At 37.5% G+C, this 20,117-nt stretch overlaps 1 protein-coding gene across 6 annotated transcripts in view; it reads right to left on the reverse strand.

Moving 5' to 3' along the window:
- The window catches only part of LOC137657826 (retinol dehydrogenase 13-like), an 84,203-nt gene that overhangs the window by 36,153 nt on the left and 27,933 nt on the right, over window positions 1-20,117 (reverse strand). For 2 of the 6 annotated variants that reach the window (XM_068392394.1, XM_068392391.1), the window contains exon 1: window positions 4,882-6,103. The exons of 3 other annotated variants lie outside the window; for them this stretch is intronic. In XM_068392394.1, the coding sequence (XP_068248495.1) occupies window positions 4,882-4,951 (70 nt within the window). In that variant the 5' untranslated portion in view covers window positions 4,952-6,103. Of the gene's footprint in view, window positions 1-4,881; window positions 6,106-20,117 lie in introns of those variants that run through there. One more of the 6 variants, XM_068392392.1, reaches the window with a different exon arrangement.

A 20,117-nucleotide genomic window follows, 5' to 3' on the forward strand; every position in this document is an offset into this window, starting at 1 on the left:
AAATTGAAATTACATGAAATATTAAAAGGCACATTAGTGTAAACCTTTTATTCTATTAGAATTAACATTTGAATCAATCGGACTTAGCTCTTTTAACTTATAGTCGAAAATATTTCACCTTGTATACACAGCTCATCACACTATCGAGAATGACACGTTGGGCTAACCAGATTAGCATCAAAAGGTTATAGTCAATTCTAAAAAATAAATATTCTAACCATCTTGGTTACACTATTAATATGGTTAGTTCAACAACGATTAAAATGGTTATTCTAGCAAATATTAAAATCTTTATTCCACCCATTATCATTATTAGTATTGTTATTACTAGCCAAACTACAACCCTAGTAGGAAAAGCAAGATGCCATAACCCCAATAAATCCAATAGGGAAAAATAGCCCAGTGAGGAAAGGAAATAAGGAAACAAATAAATGATGAGAACAAATTAACATTTTTAAAATGGTTATTCCAGCATCTTTCAAAATGGTTATTCCAGCAACTATTAAAATGTTTACTCCCGCAATGACTAAAATGGCTATTCCAGCAAAAATTTACATGTATTCCAGCAATTATTAAAATATTTATTCCAGCAACGATCAAAATGTTTATTCCAGTAATTATTAAAATGGTTATTTCAGCAACTATTAAAATGGTTAATCAACGCCGATTAAAATGTTTATTCCAACAAATATTAAAATGGTTAATCCAACGCCAATTAAAATGTTTATTCTATCAAATATTAAAATGGTTATTCCAGCAACTATCAAAATATATTTTCCAGTACCGATTAAAATGTATATTCTAACATATATTAAAATGGTTAATCCCACACCGATTAAAATGTTTATTCCAGCAACTATTAAAATGGTTATTACAGAACCGATTAAAATGTTTATTCCAGCAAAGACTTTTCTTATTTCAGCAACTATTAAAATGTTTACTCCACACTTAAATTTTGCATTAAAAATACGGTAAATGTCTGATAACATTTATTCCAGGATTTTTACCGTTTTATAAACGTATTTATTAACGTAAAAGATAATAACAAAGTAAGGTAAAATTACGGTCGCCTTTATTTGACTGAAATACGCCTGAAAACAGTTCATTTACGGAGAAATTTCCATTTACATGACACTTTTTCCTACAGTGCAGCAACGGCTGTCCTTATGCCAGCAACTATTAAAATGTTTATTCCAAAAACTATTAAAATGTTTATTCCAGCAACCATTAAAAATTTTATTCCAGCAACTATTACAATGTTTATTCCAGCACCGATTAAAATGCTTATTTTACCAAATATTAAATTGTTGATTCCAGCGTCGATTAAAATGTTTATTTTACCAAATATTAAAATGTTTATATCCAGCATCGATTGAAATGTTTATTCCAGCAACTATTACAATGTTTATTCCAGCGTCGATTAAAATGTGTATTCCAGCAATTGTTAAAATGTTTATTCCAGCACCCATTAAAATGTTTATTTCCAACGTCGATTAAAATGTTTATTCCAGCGTCGATTAAAATGTGTATTCCAGCAATTGTTAAAATGTTTATTCCAGCACCCATTAAAATGTTTATTTCCAACGTCGATTAAAATGTTTATTCCAGCGTCGATTAAAATGTGTATTCCAGCAATTGTTTAAAATGTTTATTCCAGCACCCATTAAAATGTTTATTTCCAACGTCGATTAAAATGTTTATTCCAGCGTCGATTAAAATGTGTATTCCAGCAATTGTTAAAATGTTTATTCCAACGTCGATTAAAATGTTTATTTTAGCGCCGATTAAAATGTTTATTTTCAACGTCGATTAAATTGTTTATTTTAGCGCCGATTAAAATTTTATTCCAGAGGCGATTAAAGTGTTTATTACAACAAATATTAAAATGGTTATTCCAGCAATTATCAAAATGTTTATTCCAGCAACGATTAAAATGTCTATTCTAGCAAATATTAAAATGGTTATTCCAGCAACGGCTTTTCGAGTCCGCTTTCATTGATTTACCTCCAACAATCAAAAGTCATTAGAAATTATACGTTACCGAGTTACCTTGTAAATTAAAATTGAACGTTTAATTTTGACTAATTTCAAAAATTAGAACATAATGGTTGCATAAATTTGATTTCTTTAACTTAAATAGTTTTAAGAGTTTTGAAATGATGTAATGTCGGATATTACAAGCAGCTATCGATAGAGAATATTATTAACCTTTGAAACTACTACAGTACTACTACTACTACTACTACTACTACTAATAATAATAATAATAATACCTACATAAATCCTCTCGTTACCTGAATTTCCTGGATGCAATGTTCGTTGTTGTCTTAAACAGGTCATAAACATGATTTTATCTGTGTCGAAGCTCCACTAATTGGTGAAACTTATGCCAAGGTACTAAACAGATCTCAGCTTTTAACACCAATAAAACTTGTGTGGTTATTAATTCCCTTTAAATTATACACGATAAACTAAATGAAAATATGAAGCATGAAATGTTTTAAAAGATCAAGAAAATATGAAAGAAACAACTCTGTGTTTAGTCTCACACGAAGCCATACCTAGCCTGGTGAAACTAGACCCATGCACCGGTAACTTACACAAGACTGGGAAAGACAGTCGTTATGAGTGAAACCTTTTTATTTTTTTTTTTTAACTCGCCTCAAACAGAGGATTAGACTGATGCAACAGTTCCTTACCATTTCTCAGGTAACATGAAGACTTATATGTTATCAGTAAAGATTATTATCAATATTAATATTATTATTCTTGCTAGGGCTACAACCATAGTTGGAAAAGCAGAATGCTATAAAGCCCAGGGGCCCCAACAGGAAAAATAGCCTACTGAAGAAATGAAACAAGGAAAAATAAATTATTTTAAAAAGAGTAACAACATAAAGTAAATATTTCATAAATAAACTATAAAAACTTTACCAAAATAAGAGGAAGAGAAATCAGATGGAATAGTGTGCCCGAGTGTACCCTCAAACAAGAGAACTCTACCCTAAGACAGTGGAAGACCATGGTACAGAGGCTATGGCACTACCCAAGACTAGAGAACAATGGTTTGATTTTGGTGTAATTTCCAATACTACACTGTGTATGGTTGGATAACACACCACTGAAACATTACATCTAGTCGAAACTTATAGTAAACCTCAGTACAGTACTTTCGTAGTGAAGCAAAACTTCACAGTAGTAAAAAGAAAAAAGTATTTTCATTGGCTTTCCAAGAAAATGTATGACCATTTGGTGCGCCAACATTTAATGAGTTGTCAAACTTGGCACCATTTTTTTTTTTTTTTTTTTTTTTTTTTTTAAAGATTACGAATTATGGCTACCACGTTTACCTCTCAAAATCTTCGATTTCCCATTACAGTATCTTTGGATGCCTATGAAGTATATATATATATATATATATACATAATTTATTATATATATATATATATATATATATATTTATTATATATATATATAATAAATTATATATATATATATCTATATCTATATCTATATATATATATATATATATAATTTATTATATATATATATATATAAATATATATATACATATATATATATATATATATATATAATTATTATATATATAAATATATATATACATATATATATATATATATATATAATTTATTATATATATATATAAATATATGTATATATATATACATATAATATATATATATATATATTTATATATAATTTATTATATATATATATATATATATAACTTATTATATATATATATATATATATGCACAAAAACATTTCTCGCAACACTTGAAAACTAATGGAAAACTATTTTAATCTCAACAATTTAATTGCTAATCGGGAGAAAAAAAGGCAATTTACGTTAATTACACTGTAATTAAAATCGTAATGAAACGCAAATTTAGTCCTGAGTAAATTAACAACATCGTAACCACCAAATAATTTATTGTGAATAATCTATCTTAAGATTACGAGCGCTACAGTAATAGTAAGAGTTGCCAACGTGCCATTAATTTATTTATGAGAGCTAGAGTTGCCAACGTGCTATTAATATTCGAGATAAATGTCACCGAGTTCGAACCTGTAACATTTGGATAACGTTGCTGCAGACACTTCAGTACTATATTTACTTGTGCCTGCATTTGAAGGCTTTCCCTCTTAAATATGCAACAAACACACACACACACAATCGCTATAAGGAACTCCATTATTATTACTTTCTAAGCAGGAAAAGCAGGATGCTTGCTATAAGCCCAGGGTCCCCATCAGGGAAAATAGCCCAGTGAGGAAAGGAAAGAAGGGAAAATAAAATATTCTAAGAACTGCAACAACATTAGATTAATATTTCCTATATACACTATCTAAACTTTAACAAAACGAGAGGAAGATCAATCAGATAGAATAGTGTGCCTGAGTGTACCCTCAAGCAAGACAACTCTAACCTAAGACAGTGGAAGACCATGGTACAGAGGCTATGCCACTATCAAAGACTAGAGAACAAGGGCTTGATTTTCGAGTGTCCTCCTAGAAGAGCTGCTTACCGTAGCTAAAGAGTTTCTTCTACCTTTATCAAGAGAAAAGTGGCCACTGAACAATTACAGTGCAGTAGTTATCCCGTTGATAGAAGAGGACTTGCTTGATAATCTGTGTTTTGTCAGGTGTACGAGGACAGAGGAGAATATGTAAAAAACAGGCGAGACTATTTGGTGTATGTGTAGGCAAAGGGAAAATGAACCGTAACCAGAGGGAAAGATCCAATGTAGTACTGATTGGCCAGTCAAAGCACCCCATAACTCTCTAGCGGTAGTATCTCAACGGGCGGCCACACTAACCAGGCAATTTGTAACAACATAGCAATAGCTAAATACTTACCAGAACAAGTGACAGCTATCAGCACAACCTTGTTGTCGTCAAGCCAATGAACGAAGTCGGCCCAAGTCATGGTAGGCTTATCTTCCTATACTTAAGCCAATCAGTTCTTCAGTTCTTGAGGTCTGTGGTTTCCAACAGCGCCTACTGTAGGTTGTTGTGTGTCTATGTAGGCTTAAATGTAGTTTTGTGCGTAATGATCCTTAAAGCTTTTTGTCTTCTGAGTGCAAACTAGTATGTAAGCTATAAATATATATAAATAGTCTACTGATCAAAATAAGCTATATTTAACTACAGTACTGGCGCATTATCTATCAATATTCGATCGAACGTTGGAGTAAAAAAAAACTGTAAATATAAATATGTTTTGGGTCTTTACATATTTTAGGTGATTTTGTGTCTGATAAATGACTAACGGATATCGTGTTTCCGTTGGCAATTTTCTAATATATTTTCATGTAACCTTTAAAGAACGTTGGAGTAAAAAACAGTGTAAATATAAATATGTTTTGGGTCTTTACATATTTTGGGTGGTTCTGTCTAATAAATAAATGACTAACGGATATCGTGTTTCAATTGGCAATTTTTAATATATATATTTTCATGTAACCTTTAAAGATAATGGTTAAATTTATCGTATTTCCGTGTATAAAGGTGTTGTTGATCTGTTATAATTGAAAGGCTTTGTTCACAAAATCATCAAAGGTTAATTTTGTAGATTCAAGAGGAAAAATAATGTGCTATTGTTGGTGGTAATTGTAATAATAGCGTGTCATCTCGAACTCTGAAATAATACAAATAATTTCGTTAATCTATCAATGATATTTAAGGGGAAAAAAAATAGCAACTTATGACATTTGAAGTCAGACAAACTTTGAATAATCACGCGTTAAATTTAGGCTAAAGACATTTTAAAGTCGATTCTTAGTTTTAAAACATTAAGACGCCTCCTGTTCCTGTTTTTTCTTCTTCCTCGACTCTATGGCGTAAACGACAGCACAGGCCACGGTACAAATGACAGCCAGGACAAGAAAATTCATTATGGAATGTTATTAATAAGGAAGAAATCACCCGAAAAAAATTATGACACTCGATCTCTGTCAGCTAACGATAATAACAACAGTTGTTTTGTTCAACTGTTATTCATTGAATTTCGCAAGAACTTAATCGATATAACTTAAATAACACACACAACAGTTTGATTTTTTTTTTGATAGAAGACAGTTCTTACCAACACCAATGACTGAGACCTTCTGAATGGTGTCACAGGTTCACAGTCACAACCAGGGTTGCCAGGTTTTTAAGTGAGAAAAGCCCAACTTCTGATCAACAGAAGCTTTAAAAGGCCAACCCATTAATAAAACATAGCCAAAAATATAACATTTAGGCCAAACTTTCTTTTTATGATATTGCTAACGGCCAACCAATTTAAGAAAAAGCCAAATTTTGAAGTGTTTGGCCTGAAAAAAGGCCAACCTGGCAACCCTGGTCACAACTCATACTCTCCCATTCTAATCCAGTCCAGGGTTGCCAGTTTGGCCTTTTTTCCGGCCAAAAAAAACTCAAATTTGACCTTTTGTATTTAAATAGGTTGGCCTTTAGTAATTTGAAAGAAACCGGCCCTTAAATACTATATTTTTGACCTTTTTCTATTAATGGGTTGACCTTTTAAAGCCTCTGTTGATTAGAAATTGACCTTTTCTCATTTAGAAAACCTGGCAACCCTGATCCAGTCACGTGTCGTTGTCGAGGTTATCGTTCGTCTGGCAGCTTAGGAGTTCAAGACCACAACGCACGAGATCGTGTTACACGTTTAACAATTTTCTTAATGTAAATTTCAATACATATAAATATATAAATATTATAAACTATTGTTTTAATATATTTTCTGTAACTGGATATAACTAAAATTGTCGATAATCAGCTGATTGTAAATTACATTATCTTATATTTTAAATCGAATAATACCAGAAGTGTAATTATAATTATAGAAATATTATAAACTATTGTTTTAATATATTTTCTGTAACTGGATATAACTAAAATTGTCGATAATCAGCTGATTGTAAATTACATTATCTTATATTTTAAATCGAACAATACCAGAAGTGTAATTATTAAGACAGACGGTATCTTTGGCAAAATCCAAATTGACATTATAGTAATAATTTAAACGCTGGATTAACAGTGAAATTCTTATATAAAAAAATTCCATCAGTGAAAAATCTATTAAAATTTAGTTTGTGTAAAGGAGGCAAAACCTAAAGATTCGGCTGTAAAAATTTTTGGGAGAAAAATTCTGACCTTGGTAACAGACAAATGTAGCTTGGATATTAAACTCTTGCATAACTTCCAGAACAAAACATTCAAACCAACAATAAATATGCAAACTACACATTTTTGTTACAGTAAACTATAGATAGGTTTTATCGTATTTTTAATCTTTCTAAGAAAAATTTTTATTCTATTTTGGGAGTGATTAGGTCAAAGTTTACATACATCTTCATAGCATAAGCTATTCATCACAAATGAAAACAAACCTCTAATTGCAATGCTGCATAGTCATGAACGTATTCTAGAAGTTATACATTTGAAAATGAAACACAAGCAACATTTTCTACTACATTTAGGCCTACCACTCTTACTTGTCTTCCTCCGTAAATGTATTCCCGATAGTAGCAGTTTTCTATTTTAGAATAATGTTACTCTCTATTTTACATATCGGTCATAACACAAACAAAATTAGCTTTTATTTTTCATTTAATTACTCTTGTTAACTCAAAGATCTTTGATGAAAGTTTACAATATTATAGATTATTTTTTGACTAAACCAAACTTATGAATGAAAAGAGACTTGCATATCGAAAATTATCAGCTCCTTGGTAATATCATCCAAAGATTAAAGCAACTTCCTAATGCAGCAATGACTATTGGACAAAAGAATTAACTCCATTATCCAGTATATATTCATCTGGATGGCTACTCTCATAAACATTCCGGGATCAATTATGACCCTTAAATATCACGATGAACTAATTACTCATCATGAAACATTGTAATTATGATAGCTGTGAATAATTGGAGTACAGAGGAAGATTTGGAATGGTTTATAAAGTTTAGGCCCAAGGGCCAAATAGGCTTCTGGGACTGGTAAGGTCTTTCAGCGTTGTTAGATTAAATATATATATATATATATATATATATATATATATATATATATATATATATATATATATATATATATATATATATATACTTACTTTATGGGTTGTTTTCCTGGTCTTATCACAAAGAGGAACCTTGCACACCACAGGACCTACAAGATGTTTGTCACATACATTTTTTAGGCATTCAGATTATCACACAACATATTCTGGGTGAATTGTAGAAACTGGTTAAAAACACAATTGTAAATGGACATTCACATCTTTATAAAATGAATAAGTTAATGGAGAGACTTCTGAAATTTGGGGACGATTCAGTAGACTTGAAGGCCAGATCTGTAAGCGTCCAGATTGACTCATTAGGGTGGTTAATCTATTTCTAATAATAAGCAGCAACAATGTAATAGTTATAAGATATTATTTTCATAATGAGAGTCTTTTAAGATTTTTTGGGATACCCTTAAGAAATATTTTAATTCATTCAGCCTTATTTCGATTACTATCTGGTTGTACGGTCTTCAGCTGCTGACTCTCATCTTAATTTGTTGGGTACAAACTATGGCCTATTAAATTTATTTCTCATCTGTATATTAACCTTTGGCATCATCATTCAATTACTTCTTTATGAATGTTACTTAAGACTTTTCATAATTCAGATCATCATTTATATCTTCTGAGAATGTACCATCCTGTATGTACTATTACGTACACAGTTAATTCTAACAGCCATACCTTCTCCATCATAAGGCACAACGCAATGAAGTATTCTAGAAGTTTAATTCCAGCTGTAACCAGATTGAGGAATGATCTTCCTAATTGGGCAGTTGAATCAGTGGAGCTTCAGAAGTTTTAAATTTTTGTAAATTCTTTTCTGTTGACCAGGTTGACATGTCTCATTTTATAGTTTATATATAACTGACCTATTCTAATTTTGTTCCTGACCTTAAAATATTTGATATTCTTTATTTGCTACTTATATATAGTTTATATGCAATTCCCTTATTTCCTTAGGCTACTTACCATTTGAGCCCTTGGGTTTATATGCTTGGCTAGTAATGATAATAATGTTAATGAAAATAAAATACATGGCTAAAAAAGGCAGAGCCACAAGGCACACTCCATAGACACATTGAACTGCACCAGTAAGTCTCGGTCGGAGAAGTTGGACATTTTATGGGTAGAAAGAGACCAAATTCAACATATATAAGGCAGAAACCTATGTAGTTTAGCCAAGGAGCACAGTGAACTACAGTATCTTCTATAATCTACCCTTATGAGGTGCCTTTACACAGTTCAAAGGTCATTTATGAGCAGAAGAGGAAAGGGACAGGTCATTGCGCCGAAGCAAAATGTCACAGAAGCCGAACATATAATGAATTCAATCAAATTAACCAGATTCAGAATAAATAACTATCAACCTTTGGCTAAATCTCAATATGATTTCACCTCAATTCAGTATAATAAAATGTTATTTTTATTAATAAAATAAATTTTTGAATATACTTACCCGATAATCATGTAGCTGTCAACTCCGTTGCCCGACAGAATTCTATGGAGGGATACGCCAGCTATCACAATACTAGAAGGGGGTGTATTTACCAGCGCCACCTGTGGCCAGGTACTCAAGTACTTCTTGTTGACACCTCCTCAATTATTCCTCGGTCCACTGGTTCTCTATGGGGAGGAAGGGAGGGTCGATTAAATCATGATTATCGGGTAAGTATATTCAAAAATTTATTTTATTAATAAAAATAACATTTTTCAATATTAAACTTACCCGATAATCATGTAGCTGATTCACACCCAGGGGGGTGGGTGAAAACCAGTGTACAAGATTAAAGGATAGCTAAGTATCCCATATTTCATATAATCAGTTATCCACAATAACAATGAAATAATAAGTACCTGGTAAGGAAGTCGACTTGAACCGTTACTCTGCCTTTAATAAGATCGTCTTCCTTACTGAGCGCAGCGTTCCTCTTGGGAGGCTGAATCAACTCAAAGGTGCTAAAGTATACAGGGCTGCAACCCATACTAAAGGACCTCATCACAACCTTTAACCTTGGCGCTTCTCAAGAAAGAATTGACCACCCGCCAAATCAACAAGGATGTGGAAGGCTTCTTAGCCGACCGTACAACCCATAAAAAGTATTCAAGAGAAAGGTTAAAAAGTTATGGGATTATGGGAATGTAGTGGCTGAGCCCTCGCCTACTACTGCATTCGTTGCTACGAATGGACCCAGGGTGTAGCAGTACTCGTAAAGAGACTGGACATCTTTGAGATAGAATGATGCGAACACTGACTTGTTTCTCCAATAGGTTGCATCCATAACACTCTGCAGAGAACGGTTCTGTTTGAAGGCCACTGAAGTAGCCACAGCTCTCACTTCATGTGTCCTTACCTTCAGCAAAGCAAGGTCTTCTTCCTTCAGATGAGAATTTGCTTCTCTAGTCAGAAGCCTGATGTAGTAAGAAACTGAGTTCTTAGACATTGGTAGAGAAGGCTTCTTGATAGCACACCATAAGGCTTCTGATTGTCCTCGTAATGGTTTTGACCTTCTTAGATAGTACTTAAGAGCTCTAACTGGGCAAAGTACTCTCTCCAGTTCGTTCCCCACCATGTTGGACAGGCTTGGGATCTCGAACGACTTAGGCCAAGGACGGGAAGGAAGCTCGTTTTTAGCCAAAAAACCGAGCTGCAAGGAACATGTAGCCGTTTCAGATGTGAAACCTATGTTCCTGCTGAAGGCGTGGATCTCACTTACTCTTTTACCTGTTGCTAAGCACACGAGGAAAAGAGTTTTTAATGTGAGGTCCTTAAAAGAGGCTGATTGGAGCGGTTCAAATCCTGATGACATTAGAAACCTTAGGACCACGTCTAGATTCCAGCCTGGAGTGGACAACCGACGTTCCTTTGAGGTCTCAAAAGACCTAAGGAGGTCCTGTAGATCTTTGTTGGAGGAAAGATCCAAGCCTCTGTGGCGGAAAACCGCTGCCAACAAACTTCTGTAACCCTTGATCGTAGGAGCTGATAGGGATCTTACGTTCCTTAGATGTAACAGGAAGTCAGCAATCTGGGTTACATTGGTACTGGTTGAGGAAAACTGCATTGGCCTTGCACCAGCTTCGGAAGACTTCCCATTAAGACTGATAGACTCTGAGAGTGGATGTCGTCCTTGCTCTGGCAATCGCTCTGGCTGCCTCCTTCGAAAAGCCTCTAGCTCTTGAGAGTCTTTCGATAGTCTGAAGGCAGTCAGACGAAGAGCGTGGAGGTTGGGTGTACCTTCTTTACGTGAGGTTGACGCAGAAGGTCCACTCTAGGAGGAAGAGTCCTGGGAATGTCGACCAGCCATTGCAGTACCTCAGTGAACCATTCTCTCGCGGGCCAGAGGGGAGCAACCAACGTCAGCCGTGTCCCTTTGTGAGAGGCGAACTTCTGAAGTACCCTGTTGACAATCTTGAACGGCGGGAATGCATACAGGTTGAGATGGGACCAATCCAGCAGAAAGGCATCCACGCGAACTGCTGCTGGGTCTGGAATCGGAGAACAATACAAGAGGAGCCTCTTGGTCATCGAGGTAGCGAATAGATCTATGGTTGGCTGACCCCACAGGGCCCAAAGTCTGCTGCAAACATTCTTGTGAAGGGTCCACTCTGTGGGGAAGACCTGACCCTTCCGGCTGAGGCGATCTGCCATGACATTCATATCGCCCTGAATGAGCCTCGTTACCAGCGTGAGCTTTCGATCTTTTGACCAAATGAGGAGGTCCCTTGCGATCTCGAACAACTTCCTCGAATGAGTCCCTCCCTGCTTGGAGATGTAAGCCAAGGCTGTGGTGTAGTCGGAGTTCACCTCCACCACCTTGTTAAGCTGGAGGGACTTGAAGTTTATCAAGGCCAAATGAACTGCCAACAACTCCTTGCAATAGATGTGAAGTGTCCTTTGCTCCTGATTCCATGTTCCCGAGCATTCCTGTCCGTCCAGTGTCGCACCCCAGCCCGTGTCCGATGCGTCCGAGAAGAGACGGTGGTCGGAGGTCTGAACAGCCAAAGGTAGACCTTCCTTGAGAAGAATGCTGTTCTTCCACCACGTTAGAGTAGACCTCATCTCTTCGGAAACAGGAACTGAGCCCGTCTCTAGCGTCATGTCCTTTATCCAGTGAGCAGCTAGATGATACTGAAGGGGGCGGAGGTGGAGTCTCCCTAACTCGATGAACAGGGCCAGCGATGAAAGTGTCCCTGTTAGACTCATCCACTGCCTGACTAAGCATTGGTTCCTTCTCAGCATGCTCTGGATGCATTCTAGGGCTTGGAAGATCCTTGGGGCCGACGGACAAGTCCGAAAAGCTCGACTCTGAAGATCCATACCCAAGGAGACAATGGTCTGGGATGGAACGAGCTGAGACTCCTCAAAATTGACCAGGAGGCCCAGTTCCTTGGTCAGATCCATAGTCCATTTGAAAATCTCCAGACAGCGACGACTTGAGGGAGCTCTTAAAAGCCAGTCGTCTGACGGAGCCGGACACAAGATCATGATACTGCCGCACAGTCTGTAAACTGTCAATCATGGGCAAGCGAGGAAGTACAGTGACAACCCGAAGCTGTCTAGACTGTCTGGGTCGTACAGACAACTCCTTAACGGGTTGCTGAGGTTGCCGCACTGCGTCACAACAAGTCCCTTCTGTTGGTTGTTGAACGTCTTCCCCGTGACACATTGACTCCGTAAACAAAAAATCCTCTAACAAGGACTAAGCTTGGACTGCATGTCATGCAACACAGCTCAAGGTCTATGGGAGCAGGTGTGGTAACAGACGGGATTAGCGGCTGAAGTGTAACCATTACCTTCCCTGTAAGCATGTTATGCTTAAATAAAAGTCCATAAGAGGTTATGCAGCTAAAGGCTCCCTCCAAATGACAGAGTCCTCAAGGGAATATCAGAAGGAGGGAGAAAAGAACTTTCTCATCTACAGGGACCTTATCCTAGAAAAGCTAAGTTCTCTGAGTGAGGGTTCACTGGTGCAAAGCAGCAGACTAGAAGGCAACGTTATGAAACTGCTTGACAGTCTAGTGAGTTGGCAACAACCCAAGATGTGTTGAGAAGCATGCGGTAAGGTATGCAGAGCATGATGTATGCAGAGTATGCTGTATGCAGAGCATGCTGTATGTAGAGCATGTTGTATGCAGAGCATGCTGAATGCAGAGCATGCTTTATGCAGAGCATGTTGTATGCAGAGCATGCTGAATGCAGAGCATGCTGAATGCTGAGCATGTAGAAAGCAGAGCCTGCTGTAAGCAGAGCCTGCTGAAAGGAAAGCAGAGCGTGTGCATGGCGTTTAACATTTCTCAGAAATTCCATGACCAGTGCTAGAGTGCTTTATGCATGCTTGCATGGGGTTTAAACCATGGTAAGCTGAACAGCAGAGTCAGAACGAGCTGGAACAACAATAGTGTGGTTTCCTCTTCAAGACTCCGATGAGGGAACACCTGAGGCTCAGTCTGCAAAGGCTGAATAAAAGACAAGCAGAAGGAAGGCGCATGGGTGGAGGAGGCTGACTCCTAGCATGAGTGGTTGAACCCAAGGGTTGCGCTTGCTGAGCGGTTGGCGGAAGCGGAGTAGCAAGTTCCAGTTCCTGTGGTGTGAGCGGAGCGCGATGAGGAAGAGGCTGCGCAGAACAAGGTAAATGTCTCGCAAGCTGAGGTGTTGTGGTGCTTGCCTTATGGAGGGTTGAGCTCGCTGCAGCAAGAGCTGAGGAAACTGACTCATGGACGGGAGAGGTTGTTGTACCTCAACCGAGTGTTGCATCACTGGTGGAGCAGCAAGTGGAGGCGGAGGAAGAGAGGTATAATCCTCCTGATCCCAATGTAAAGGTTGCCTTAAGAAAGGCGGAGGCTGAACACCACAGGGAACAGCAAACTCAGCACGTGTCTCAACATCGTACGCCTGGCAGGTGGAACTGCTGGCAGGTGGTACTGCGATCAGGCGGAGCGAGTGTAGGTGGAGGGAGTGTAGGCGGAGGCGGAGGAGCAACACTCTCAGCCCGACACTCACGCATCAAGTCCGAAAGCTGTGCTTGCATGGACTGTAGTAGAGTCCACAACATCATACGCCTGGCAGATGGTACTGTGATCAGGCGGAGCGAGTGTAGGAGGAGGGAGTGTAGGCGGAGGCGGAGGAGCAACACTCTCAGCCCGACACTCACTCATCAAGTCCGAAAGCTGTGCTTGCATGGACTGTAGTAGAGTCCACAACATCGTACGCCTGGCAGATGGTACTGTGATCAGGCGGAGCGAGTGTAGGAGGAGGGAGTGTAGGCGGAGGCGGAGGAGCAACACTCTCAGCCCGACACTCACTCATCAAGTCCGAAAGCTGTGCTTGCATGGACTGTAGTAGAGTTCACAACATCGTACGCCTGGCAGATGGTGCTGCGACCAGGCGGAGCAGGTGCAGGCTGGGCGAGCACAGGCGGAGCAGGTGCAGGCTGGGCGAGCACAGGCGGAGCGAGAACAGGTGGAGGGAGTGTAGGCGGAGGAGGAGGTGCAACACTCTCAGCCCGACACTCACGCATCAAGACCGAAAGTTGTGACTGCATGGACTGCAGTAGAGTTAACTTGGGGTCGGCAGACACTAAGTTCTGCTGAGGTAAAGCCTTAACAGCAGAGATCTGTTGTGGCAGAACCTTACTCCTCTTAGGCGGAGTGTAATCAACTGATGACTGTATTCGGGTTGTGAACTTTAACTTCGTACGTCTGGCATAGGTCTGGACTTAACGTTTAAGAAGTCTTGAGACCTGAGACCAGCGTTACTCTGCCTTTATTTTCTCCCCTAATCTCTTCTGCAGACGAGCAAAATAAGGGCTCAATCGTCTGCGGGTGGGAGTGACGGTCTCGGTAAGACACGCCCACAACCACCGAGAATACTTCTGTGCGTCGATCAAGGCCTGCTGAACCCTTATGCCCTTCGACATTGCTTCTCCCCTGGGCTTGGGAGCTTGCAAGAGGTCCCGGACTGGGAGGACGACTGGCGCGCACAAAAGTACCCTCACGCACTAATCACTTATCACTTTGATTTCTGTTTGCACTTATTTCACTGAACTCGAAACTTTAAGTGGTTTGTACCTGAAATACGCAATTCTATCCTTTCTCACAGTTAGTAATTGCGAAAACAGAATTACAATGTAACAGAAAAATCTAATGAAAGATAATTCAGTGGTTGGAAAGAGACTAAACACTAGATCACTCTAGAAACGTTTAGTTTCTTCCCCTAAAGAGACTAGGGAGAAGAGCAAAAAACGATAACGACGTTACTCGTACGCCTGGCAGGCTTGAATGAAACGTTTATCCTCTTTCTCCCTCCGTCTCTATCTCTCTCTCTCTCTCTCTCTCTCTCTTGACTTAGAACCTGAGAGAAGAGCCCAATCATATATATCGTTAAAACATATTATTGTTAAAGGAAAAAAACTGAAAAGTTCCTTTATTAGGATCAAAACCATTAAATTAAGAAAGAATGAACAAAACGCTAGACACGGTTACTCTTACTGCAACGTGAAACCGTGAACATTCTTTCTCTATCGTAACGATAGAGTGCAAGTTGAACGTTCTGAACGTCAACAACTGCAGAGACAAAACAAAACGTTAGTTCAGCTTTGAAAACAGTACGAGACTGTCAAAGAAAATCTTTCAAACTCTGTGGCGGAAATAGCATAATATGTTAACAGGTAAAACCGAAATGACGGGCTCAAAGTTTATTAACTTCGGTAAAAGACCGCCTACTATTAGGAAGGTCGAATATAAACAAATATAAAAATTAATTTTAATGAGTTTATAATAAAAGGAAGTTAATCGAAGAGGCCTATAAGAGGCGGAGAGATATAAAATAAATCTATAACTTTTGTTAAGCAAAATTAAGAAAGAGAGTCTATACTCTCTTAGACACCAACACTTCCGTCTAAGGGAAGGGTCGGCCATTGAAAAGTGAACGAGAGTTCATACTCTCTCGTCACCAAAATTAATCAAATTAATTCCAAAAGCTAACTAAGCTAATATAGAAGTTTCCAGTAAAGCGACAGCCGAAATCAAAGAGAAATACTTCACCAAAGTCGTGAAAATACTCCAAGAACATAAGCGTATCCCAGAACGTCTAGCCGGAAGCACGACAGAGGAATAATTGAGGAGGTGTCAACAAGAAGTACTTGAGTACCTGGCCACAGGTGGCGCTGGTAAATACACCCCCTTCTAGTATTGTGATAGCTGGCGTATCCCTCCATAGAATTCTGTCGGGCAACGGAGTTGACAGCTACATGATTATCGGGTAAGTTTAATATTGAAAACAATGAATATATGCTAGATAAAACATCAACTGACAGCAAAAGTTCATTTATAAATCAAACCTATATACACACACACACACACACACACACATATATATATATATATATATATATATATATATATATATATATATATATATATATATATATATATATATATATATATATATATATATATATATATATATATATATATATATAGTGTACAGCATTTGTACACTAGAATAAAATATAATATAAAAGGCAATACAAAACATAAATTAATTTTATATAGCCACTTCTCAAAAGAATACCGGTAGTTAAAACTTTCAATGAATAGATGTACTACATTATTTGTCCAAGACTAAATTTGATGGCATATGAAATTATCTGATGTAGTTCTTTACGAGACATAAATTACTCCGTTCTATTGTCTCAGTACAGTATTTTATATTGAGCGTTAGATGATGACCTGTCCCTTCCTCTTTCAAAAAGAAAAAATAAAAGTCTGCATAGACCACCTCTTTTGAATGCAACTTTTTCTTCAAATTATATTTTACTCATAAGACTCCCCGTAGTAATAAAATCTTTGACACAATATTCAGGATCAATGATTCGTCTCGAAAACTATCATCATCGCTAAAAGCCAACCTGTAATCCTAAATGAAAAAGCAGAATGCTAGAAACAAAAGGGTTTATATAGGGAATTCAGCTTAGTATAGGGAAAATATAAAATTCAATAATAAATATTAAGAAACTTTCAAAATCACAAAGGAAATTTACATACGATAAATAAAAGACAAATTATGATACAAACACTTTTTTCTAGTGTAAGAATTCAATACCTTTATGGAAATCATTATATTTTCCATACAATGTTATTATCATTATTATTAAATGCTAAGCCACAACCCTAGTTGGAAAAGCAGGATGCTATAACCCAGGGAAAATATTCCAGTGAGGAACTACCCAAGACTAGAGAACAATGGTTTGATTTTGGAGTGTCCTTCTCTTAGAAGAGCTGCTTACCATGGCTAAAGAGTCTCATCTACCTTACCCAAGAGGAAAGTAGCCACTGAACAATTACAGTGCTGTAGTTATCCCCTTGGGTGAAGAAGTATGGCGAAAAGATTTCCATCATCTGGATTAGCTATATACTTGAAGTTAAGCTACTCCCTATTCACACCAACTATAGTCCATTTCTTTTAGCGATGCATATTTGCACAGACTCGCGGCGGTGCCCTTTTAGCTCGGTAAAGTTTCCGGATCGCTGATTGGTTAGAATTATCTTGTCCAACTAATCAGCGATCCGGAAACTTTTCCGAGCTAAAAGGGCACCGTTGCGAGTCGGTGCAAATATGCATCGCTAAAAGAAATGGACTATAGTTCCTTCATCATTACCCAAAAAGCATAACAATGACAATTAGGGATGAAAACTTTATAAAATCTACAGTACAGTGTAAGTAGCTGATTCAGCTATGTGGCATGAGACTGCAAACTGTACTCTATGGGCTCTTACACACGAGGACACTAGCGTCCGCCACCGGTGTCGGACACTTAGTGTCCTTGCTCAAGACACCGCCTGGCAACTAGTGAACAATGCTTTGCAGTGAGTGGCGTTAATCGTCAGTGTCCGCCACGTGTTGCGGGAGCGAGACACTAAAATATCTGTTGCCCGGAAGTTGTCTGCATGGGACACTGCTGTTGCCTCGTGTGAAAGGCTCCATTTGATAATATGGGAGGCAACTAGTGTCCGACACCGGTGGCGGACACTAGTGTCCTCGTGTGTAAGGGCTCTATCATTCATAATACAAAATTAGAATAATAAGATTTATTTCTATATTCATCTAATATTCATAATGCTTTATCTCCAAAAGCCCCAGTTTATTAAACCTTTCCAGTGAAATTTAAGAATTTTAAAAATTCTTCCATTTTCTTTCACTCCAAACAATACATAATTAGTTCCTTCACTATAAATGATTGAAGATTTTTTGGATCTAATTCCTTGTGGGCTGTGATCAAATTTTAACAAAGGAATGTCAGAGCATCTTTGGTTACAGAGGAATTATAAAGACTAGATTATTATTATTATTATTATTATTACTATCCAAGCTCAACCCTAGTTGGAAAAGCAAGATGCTATAAGCCCAAGGGCTCCAACAGGGAAAAATAGCCCAGAGAGGAAAGGAAATAAGGAAATAAATAAATGATGAGAATAAATTAACAATATATCATTCTAAAAAACAGTAACAGCATCAAAACAGATATGTCCTATATAAACTATTAACAACGTCAAAAACAGTTGTCATATAAACTATATAAACTATAGAAAGACTCATGTCAGCCTGGTCAACATAAAAACATTTGCTCCAACTTTGAACTTTTGAACTTCTACTGATTCAACTACCCGATTTGGAAGATCATTCCACAACTAGGTAATAGATCCACAAAACAAATTAGGAACACTACCTGTTACCTTCGTTTGTTAAATATAGCTGTACAAAAAAAATATTTCTACTGAACTCTTCACTCAGTTTTAGTGAAGGACTGTGCAAGAATTGAGGCAGGCTCAGTTTTAAAAACACTCTGGATCTGAAGGAAGGTTAAAATGACAAGATCATGTTGTGTTCCCCAAAGCCTACTTTCACTGACAATGCTTGCAATTCACCTGTACGTTTAGCCAATGCTAAAGCCAACAGAATACTAGCCTTAATGAATGGTATAGATGACCACATAGTTACTACTTGAGCATTTAGGTAGTATGGACCTGATATATTACAGTAAAGAAGGTCCTGAAATTACAAACATTCTGAGATACAAACACAAATACAACTGAAAATAAACATAAGATATAGAAATACTGTAATTAAACATTATTATATCATTTAATACAGTAAGCAAAACGACATTTGTAGTTTCCTCAGTTCTCTGTGCGACCCCCTTGGTAACGAGCACAAAGGGGGTCGCACAGAGAACTGAGGAGCGATGTGTATGAACACAACGCGACCAGAAAACATACTGCTTAGGTAGAGAGAGTCGCCACATGGCTGACCTCGGGCATTGCCCCAGGTCACGTTCTCTCCCGCTAACGGGTCACGTTGGAGAATGGTGGTAGGGTAAACTACGCAAAACTCTGGTCGTTAGAGAGGAGCCACCAGTGACTCCTAAGAAAGGGTTTCGAGGTAAGTGTCTGTGTCGGAACAAACAACATTTGTAGTAACCTGATATCTATTACATATGAAATCAGACCATTTGTTGACTAGACATGAGATTCAGCTTAGGCCTACCCTTGGCCAAAATATAATAAAATTTGACTTACAAACAGCTTCCTGAAATCAATTAGGTTTGTTAGCTGAGGACCTCCTGTACTTTGAATCCAGAGGCGACAACCTGGGCCTCTTACCAATTACAGTAGAGGGTTCTCTTCCCTGTTAAAGGCATTATTATTATTTATTGCTAACCTACAATAATAGTGGAAAAGCAGGATGCTACAACCCTAGGGGCTCTAACAGGGAAAATAGCCCAATGATGAAAGGAAACAAGGAAAAATAAAATACTTTAAGAACAGTAACAACATGAATATCTATTTAAACTATAAAAACTATCAAAACAAGAGGATGAGAAATAAGATAGAAAAGTGTGCTCAAGTGTACCCTCAAGCAAGAGAAATCAAATCTAAGACAGTGGAAGACCATGGTACAGAGGCTATGGCACTACCCAAGACTAGAGAGCAATGGTTTGATTTTGGAGTGTGCTTCTCCTAGAAGAG

The sequence above is a fragment of the Palaemon carinicauda genome, chromosome 18 (genome assembly GCF_036898095.1).
Source record: "Palaemon carinicauda isolate YSFRI2023 chromosome 18, ASM3689809v2, whole genome shotgun sequence".
Lineage (NCBI taxonomy): Eukaryota > Metazoa > Arthropoda > Malacostraca > Decapoda > Palaemonidae > Palaemon > Palaemon carinicauda.